The 8,963-nt window shown below is 32.6% G+C and overlaps 1 protein-coding gene across 1 annotated transcript; it reads right to left on the bottom strand.

Annotated features, from left to right (window-relative positions):
• On the bottom strand, positions 1-7,835 carry LOC123710389 (protein D2-like). Its single transcript, XM_045662240.1, has 5 exons — positions 7,765-7,835; positions 6,431-6,511; positions 1,115-1,238; positions 691-904; positions 1-157 (listed from the first exon to the last, which is right to left on the bottom strand). Exons 2-5 carry the CDS (start codon positions 6,506-6,508, stop codon positions 19-21), a joined length of 555 nt encoding a protein of 184 aa, XP_045518196.1. The 5' UTR covers positions 6,509-6,511; positions 7,765-7,835; the 3' UTR covers positions 1-18.
• Between the last annotated feature and the right edge of the window lie 1,128 nt (positions 7,836-8,963).

The raw sequence follows: 8,963 nt of genomic DNA, 5'->3' as shown, positions 1-8,963 counted from the left end.
TATATATAATATTTATTTTTAAACGCCTAAACTCTTGTACAATAGTGGGACGTAGTCGTCAAATTGTGCGCGATAGAAGTTGCCAGCAACAGGCGCTCCCAAGTTGTACTTTTCGGCGAATTTCTTCGTTGAAAAGGCATCCCGGCCATCGATGGATCTGAAATAGTAAAATTTTGTTTAATCTAATTGGTTTAAACTTAAAAATAGGATTTTATCTGCAACACGGTTTCCGGATAAACAAAGAGGATCTTAAAGTTGGTGTCCTGTTTTTGCATTCGTATCAGTTAATAGCTTGGTATTGATAAAATGCCTGCCATTTAAAGACACGGATTTCAATAGCGACAGAGGCCACAAAATATTACAATTACAGTTTTACGAAGAAATGTTGATATCCCGTTGTATTAAATTGATTTAAATTGTTTTAATAAGTGGAAAAATACACATATCGCACATAGAATACAGATAAAAGAAGTACCAGTACTAGATCAAGTTGTAGCTACAGAAGTGTACTTGAATTGCTCCACAGATTGTTTTTTTATAAAAGTAAGAGAACTACATTAATAATAGGTACAAAAGGCAGAAAGGCGAAAACATAAACAGAGTTAGAGTACATACATTATAGTCAAAATAATTACAATATTGATTTCAATAGCATCAAAGCATGATAATATGTCAAAGGAAATAACATACTTGTTGGTTAACTTCTTCTCGTCAAAATTTAGTTTTCCAGGCTGCTTGTAGAGAATGTATACGTAACGATGGATGCCAGTGCCTTCTGGTGGTCCAGAACCAATGTAGCTAGACAGAACCTCACCAGAGGCGACGTTGTTGCCAGGAATGTTTCCGACCAACCAATGGTGCCACTCACGGTATACTGGCTCTGGGCCGTTGTAGTTGTCTGGGTCTAGAAAAGTTAAGCAATCATAAATTTGTGACACATTTAAATGAATAATTTAACGTATACAAACTTCATTATAACATTGATTGATTTGTACAGTTTCATGGTCTGTTCCTTACCGTCTATATTAAATTAAGTTTTACGGAAAAAAATACATGAAGTTTCAGATATTTGAAGAATTTGCAAGAATTTGGTTTGAGATCATCAATATTCTACCTGTGAAGACTAAGGTGTAGAAAGCATTAGGATCCGCTTCGTAGGAGACAGCTGGTTGATCTTTGACCTTTGTTGGAGCGAGTTCATTGCCATGCTGGGCTACCACGCCACTTGGGTATTTCAACTGAAAAAGTAATAAAATATTATTTAGTACTAGATATATAGACTTTTATAGAAAATATATGGTAAGATCGATGTCTATAAAAAAGACATTATACATCGTCAAAACACTAGTCGTCTCTATTTTCCTCTAAAGCGTTGAATCATGGACCAAAAAAGTGGCTTATAGATTCCCCGGACAGCCAGTAGAACCAATATCTCAATTTTAAAGGCGTCAGCAAGAGCCTTTCAAGCATTTGTCTCCAGAGAGTGTTGAAATAATCCAGACACATTCCCCGGAATCTTCATGAAAGGAAATAGACCAAGAGGATGCAGCCCATTACGTGAGACATAGCAGGTATCACAAAATCTGGGCCCTACATTCTCTGACACCTACTTATAGATCGTCAGAGATGGAAGCAACAGTGCAGTAACTACCACAACGGGGTCGGGGGCATCCCGACGCTCGACGGTGAGCAAGCGATCGGTGGATATTAAAAAAAAATGTTAATTTTAGATGTCCTCATATTGTGGGTCGTCATATGGCCTGGATTAATACAAGAGATCCAAAGGTACTTTTATAATCAGATCTTTATACTGTTAAAATAAACCGTCCCGTTTTTTTTACATATTGAATTAGATAATAAATTGTTTTTTAGGCTGTTTTTGGTGTGTATAGTTCCTGCTTAATGTTAGACTAATCTGATTAGTTAACAGGCTTAAGTAATGCAAAAGTAAAAATCTAAGGAACAACTCTATGTATATATACGTATATAATACACAAAGGTGATTAATTTTTTAAAGACAAGGTCCCTTTATAGCGTGGGCGAGTATTGAGACTATAAGTTGGACGCCAATTGTAAATAACTTAATTTTGACATTATGTTTTGTGATATTTTTTTATAATATCAATAGTAAATTAAGTTCATTAGGTATTAAATTTAATAAACACACTTGATATTTATATATTATAATTTATTTTTGTGTCATTCCGAATTATATATCACGTGTCGCAAACAAAAACGAAATCCGTCAACGTAGCTGTTTTAACTAGTTTGTTGTCTGTTTCTGTTAAATTGTGTTCATTCTGTAATGAAAAGAGACGACGATTTATGATGAGTTGTACTATCTAGTATATCTTATATTTATAGATAGGATATACGACTGAACTTTATTAATATTTTTATAAAATAAATACATCAGTGGTAATACGACCTTTTTAGGTGTGGGCCTCAGATCTAGCCCTAAGGCAAGCCGGTTTTTTATTATTGACGTTGTTTTCCTTCACCGTTCGAGCGAATGTTAAACTCACACATAGACAGCAAGTCCATTGGTGAACAGACGGGGATCGAACCTACGACTTTGGGGATGAGAGTCGCCCGTTGAAGCCACTGCTTTTTACCTTAGAAGCGTAACGAAGTCAAAATAAAAGTATTCTACCAAGTGGCCTACGAAGAAACAAACTCAACTAGTTTTATTTCTATTTTCTGTGATTTTCTTTGCTACTATCTGGAACCTTTGGATTTTGGAAAAAACGGAATATAAACTTTAATAATGTAGATGTCAAAAATAATGTAATTATTCGAAATGTATCGAGAACTATGTAAATCTACTATGTATGTTTTAGTTACATTTACATGAAGGATGGACTCCGACCTATATACTCTCGGACCTCGGCCAGTCCAACTACTGGCCTGAAGACCGCAATGGCTAAGATCGAGGGTGTATATATTCTCAGTGGTTGGATTAACTTATCGCAATAACGTCATCGTAATAATAGTAGGTGTCAAAGTAGACTCCCCTTCAAATAATCTAAGAAAAAAAAACCGAATTTTTTTTTGGGATTTGCCCTGTAAACTGAAAACGAGAAAAAGCCAGTATTATTTACGGAGGTACTGTTATTTTACACAGCTGGTTTTGGTGAACTAATAATACACCTAACAATATTTTCCCTTGCAATATATTTATGAAAATATTATGTATGTATACAAAAATAGTGATAAGTTTACTAGAATAGAACATATGCACAATGTTAATACTCGCAGGCAAACAAACAAAGGCTGCAATTTCTCGTACTAGACGATCTAAAGTTAGTCATTCTTTTTTAAGAAAAGGGACACTCTTCTTTAATAAAATCCCGGAGGCTCTTTTATCTCTGCCATTTAATAAATTTAAGAAAAGCTGTGTAAAAAGGCTTACTACAAAGTTAACGATTATCTAGTTGATAAAAGGGCCTGGGACTAGTGCTAGACAGGCTACTTCTAATTAATTTGTGATATTTGTTTTAAAATAAGTGTTATTTGCCACAGACATATAAAATTGTATGATGATTTGCTCTTTTTTCTCGGCCTGCACCCTCTGTCTTCTTTGCCGATGAGTAGGGATATCTACCGATTCAAATTTAATAACGTTAAATAAGTGATATCTGTATCTTATATTCCATAATAAACATATTTTATTGTATTATTTTTATGTACCTAATCTTACCTACCTATACCTGTATCCTAACACTATACCTAATTTGCCTGTTTTCCGAAAAAGATTTCTATAAGATTAAGAAAAACCTAAATTTACAAAAAACTAAGATATACTTTAAAGATATTTAAAAACATAAAAATATCATTATTTAGTAAAAACAGTTTTTTTTTATTCTAGTCCTTCCATATCGTTCTATTTATTTCGTAATACTTAACAATAATACTAAAGATATAGCCAAAGATGGAACACATAATATTAACAAAAAGATTCAAACGCTAACAAAAGAGAAAAGGAATAAAAATTATTCAATATATTTAACTAAGTTATACCTATTTTGGCTGTATTGTATGAAGTGAGGGTGTGTATGTGGGGTGTGCTCATGATGCAGGTGTTTTGTGCTTTGGATATTCTCAACACTCCTTTTAAGCATATTCCGCTTTAACAGCTTTAACAAGTCAAGGCTTAAATATTGGTTGTATATCCGAGCAGCGCGATACATATTGAGTATTTTGTATAACTGTCGGTGTTGCTGTGAGGAACGTGAAACAAAGCACGATCACGAGTCTTATAGCCAGGAACATGGAAGGGAGATGTTTCTAGAAGTGAGCTGCAATTAATTTTCTTTGAGATGAGCTCATCTAGTAACAATCAAGCGTATTGTTTTCGTCGAGAGTCTAGTCGAGCATAAATTTAAAAGTTTACACGCGTTTTTCTAGATATTGAACGTATTATAGGTATTAAAGGAGATATATATAACAATGATAGTAATAATTCTATTACAATTAATGAAATTCTGTAAGAATCTTAGTAGTAATAAGGTAAAATGAAATAATTGTATTATTTGTATTCATGATAATAAAAGCCTTTTGTTAAATTTTATCTTATTGAACTTTATTTAACCAATTTCTAAATCATTTTTCGAAAAATAAGGTCAAAAATAAGTTTCACTTCTTACGTGTGTACCCTAGTATACGCACACTTTTTTTTCTTTGAGTACTGTGTAACTAGTGCCCAAACCGAGTAACCACAATCGAGAACACTTCTTACATTTATGTAAAGTATAGCACTTTTATATCTATCTTAAACTATCCTTCGTAATCCCTACATTAAGACTATTTACATATTATTGTCGTCTTAAAATATTTAAGAAGGTTACAATTCCATAATGCGCATGCGCGTGCGTAATTTGTAGGCAGAAATCAGTCAGAACCTCACCGTAAATTTAAATATTTAACTATTATTCCGTCCATGCTATGGCTATTCATCCCATATCATTCCCAATGAAAACGATGTGTTTCTTCGACCATCATTTGTTTTATAGACATCTTTGCCTGACACGTGTCATTGATCTTTGGATCTATGAAATGCTTAATAGGTATAGTATATGGTAGGGTGTAGGCAGTGCCGGATTAGCCACATAGCAAAAGTAGAAAATGCTACGGGGCTCCGCGAATTTGGGGGCCTTGTGCTCCAATGTAACCGTAATAAAACATCACTTCCACTTAAAAATCTCGAACTCGATTTAGTCTCGCTGAATCCTAAAAATAAGTAGGTATTTTACAAACATTTTACCGTAATGTTTGATTATAATCGACATATTTTGACTAGCATCTATACCACATCTACCTTTATCATCGAACGTCTTGATAATTTATCATCACTTTGTTGAATATAGAGCATGATTTGATTAAAGAAGGCTATATAGAAAGTGTTGCTTTGCCGTTATCTACTATATTAAATCCAGAAAAAATATTTGCATGTTTTGTTCTATTTAACACCCTAATCTTGAGAACCTAATGCATACCAAGGGCCCCTTGATAGAATTTGCTACAGGCCCCGCGCTTGCTTATTCCGGCCCTGGGTGTAGGTTAATATAGCAAGTGTTAAATTCATAGAAAAAAATCCCATTGCCCGAGGCGAAATTGCTGATCAGGCGAATTACGCGTTATTTTAAATTACAGGTTTACGTACGTGCAAAGTCGCATATGACAGATACGAAAACTGTGCGACCTTGGCTCACATTATCGCATATTTTTGCTTATTTTGATAAACAAAAATACGATTGTATAACTTTATCTTGAAATATTTAATTAGGTTTATCGTCATTAATCAGTGTGTTTATACATAATTAATAATAATAATAGGTAATAAAATCTGTTACAATTACATTTAAAACTCTTCTAGGAACGTCAACATGATCTGGTCGATCTGGTAGTTATGATGGATTAGTTATTTTTCGCCTGTGTGCCTATAGTAGTTGAGCTAAATGGGGATTTAATCGAGCGTCATAGAGACCTACTCGGTTAATTAATTTATATATTATATAATAATAATAATTAATTATTGCTAAGCTGAGATAATAATAAGAAGAAAATGTTATATAATGTATACCTTTTCATCGGTGGGGGGAGCGACTATATATTTTTTAAAAAATAATGTAAAAAAAAATACTATTGCCTGGGTTCATGAACCCGGGTTCGGAACAATAATTGTATCGGGATATTTCTAATGTGTGTTTCCAAATATGTCTATGCCCCATTGTGAATGAGATTTCACATCATTAATCTTTCATCTTTCACCTAATTTAAATGCTTACAGGATCAACGTCGATTGTTTGGGTGTTAATTACACACAAAAAAAGCATTGGTTCTAAAAATTGAGGTTCGGCCGCACTACCTCAAGGTCAAATGGCGCACCTTGCGTAAAAGTTACGCAGCATTAAAGTTTTAAAGATCTCACCTCTATGGTTTTTGAAGGTGCGACGGGGATGACGTCTGGAACAATTTTGCTAGACTCAAATGTGCTTGCAACCGACATTTTCTGTAATAAATAAATCTTGGTTAGTTTTTTAATACGTCTGATACAGAAGTGAATTATGATGATAAAATATGCAATCACAATGTGATGATGATGAATCGCGTCGCTTTTTGATAAGATAAATGCAATTAATATTTTTAATCTAGAAAAATAAACAAGCTATGTAAATATATGAATGTAGCAGAATCTGTATAAATTATGTAAATAATTTTAAATTTAGTCACAAAGTCACCGTGACCACGCACGCTGTAAAGCACGCGAAACGTCGGAAAATTTATATTTAAAATTATGTAAATAATTATAAGTTTATAATAATAATACATAGCTTCAATCCGTTTAAAAAGTGTTAATATTTTTTATATGCAATATTCATGGGCCGGGGCGCAATTCTTAGCGAGACCCGCTCTATCAGTTGTTTGCCGCCTATCTCATATACTGCCACATATAATAGGGTGCAAATTTAAGTAATAATAACATATACAATACATTCTTACATTATTTATCACATTATTAAAATATATTATGACGTTATAAAATTAATATTATTTATAATTTTTGACTCAAATAATCTAATATTTTTTTTTCCAAAAAACATAATTGGGACATATTTGCTTTTTAAATGCTTCAGGCGTTTTGTGATAATTCAAATTTTATTTTAGTTTATATACGATATATTTTATTTTATTACTTATATATTCAAACCCATAAAAATGTAACAATATGTATACGTTATTTTAAAATATGAGCCCTGTTTTCTTTCACTGTTAAAACAAGATTAATACAACATTATTTTTTTGTAGATTAAAAAAGACTAAACACAAAATACGGTACAAATTAATCATATTTAAAGTTCAGGTTCCTAAGGGAAAGTTAGAAGCACACAAATGGTAAAATTTAACGTTATCTGTGTGCAACGAAACGTTATCCCGATTACAGCAGGCGCTAGTCGTTCTTACGAAATTATCGAAATATTTTTTATTAGAAGTAAAGTAACGTAATAAAATATTATGTCTAACTGTAAATAAGACCGTTAAGTTGTTCAAGCTTAAAATATTCTAACGTTAATTAATCCACTGAAAATCCATTAAAACCCCTAAAATTTAAGTTGCAACTATACTGAATTTTTACAAGACGGAATTTTTTCCCAAAACACTTAGGCCTTTCAGACCATATCCAGATAAAATGTTCTCTTATATACCTGTTTATTCTTTATATTTTTAAGTAAAATGTTCAATTAATTCATTATTAAAACTTACGTTGCGTTTTGACGAGACAGGCAACAAAGTACAACTGTAAAAAATACGACAATTTATCGATAACGTTTAATATCGCACAACGAATGTATTGTTTCTGATAACCTAAACACCTTTCACATATAACTAGCTATGCCCCACAGTTTTACCCGCCTTAAAGCAGTTGAAATGCCATTTAGTCAGCTTTTCTCGATATAAATAATAAGGTTTAGCAATCCGAACAAATAGATACAGAGATAACGTACAACAAATATATAAAAGCTATTTTTTATAAAATCAATATTAGAATTAAGAACGATAACACTAAGCGAATTAAATGATAATTTTTAGTGTATTCATAATAATGGTATTTATACAACCCAGACCGACCACGGCCAATAATTGCGCTGGTCATCTGGACCAACTAGAAGTATGGTTCGGCATTAAGACGTAGGTTCTCTCTATAAGATAATTGTGATTAAACGCCTTTTTTTAATGTAATAACGGCAGGAGTCTCATCTGATGTTTAGTGATACCGCTGCCCATGGGTACTTACATAACCAAAAGGGTCGCACGTGCGTTTCCGGCCTTTCGGCCATTTTTTTCGCTCTTACTTCCAGGACTTTAACATCGATTTTCGTTTGCTTTTTGTAATTCTAATTGTTTTGTTTATTATTTGTATTATCTGGTCGTGTATGTCATGTTTGCCTATAAGTGCTTTTAACATTATAATGTGTATATTTTGGTTCTTTTACCAATGTATCAGTATGCCGAGCGTTGGCAAGCTTTTATTAATAAAAGAAAAAGACCCTAAGTCGAATTGGTTCGGAAATACTTAAGTAGCAACGAACCAAGTTTCAATTTATTTTTTTCTTAAAGAACTCGCTATGGTTCTTTATATTTTCAGCCGAGGATTTGATCCTGTTGCGTATTGAGACAAAAGAGGAGCATTATCCATTAAACCAATGAGGTAGAAACATAAAAGGTGATTATACGTCAAATTCCTAAACGTTATTGGCGATGTATTTCAGACAGTAATGATGCTCGTTTTTTAATATTGCCCATTGAGATTTGAAGAGATTACGCTTCTTTTTGTTTTAAATATTCTACTAATTTCACACATTTTTTTTATTAATTCACATTACTAATTTTTAAGAGCGTTATGTAGGCTAGGCTTTGACATTTTTATCATTGTAAAAATTTACAAAGATGGTTTAACTACA

The sequence above is a fragment of the Pieris brassicae genome, chromosome 5, assembly GCF_905147105.1.
Source record: "Pieris brassicae chromosome 5, ilPieBrab1.1, whole genome shotgun sequence".
Classification (NCBI taxonomy): Eukaryota; Metazoa; Arthropoda; class Insecta; order Lepidoptera; family Pieridae; genus Pieris; species Pieris brassicae.
The sequence above is the reverse complement of the archived record's forward strand: the minus strand, read 5'-3'. Positions and strand labels throughout refer to the sequence as shown.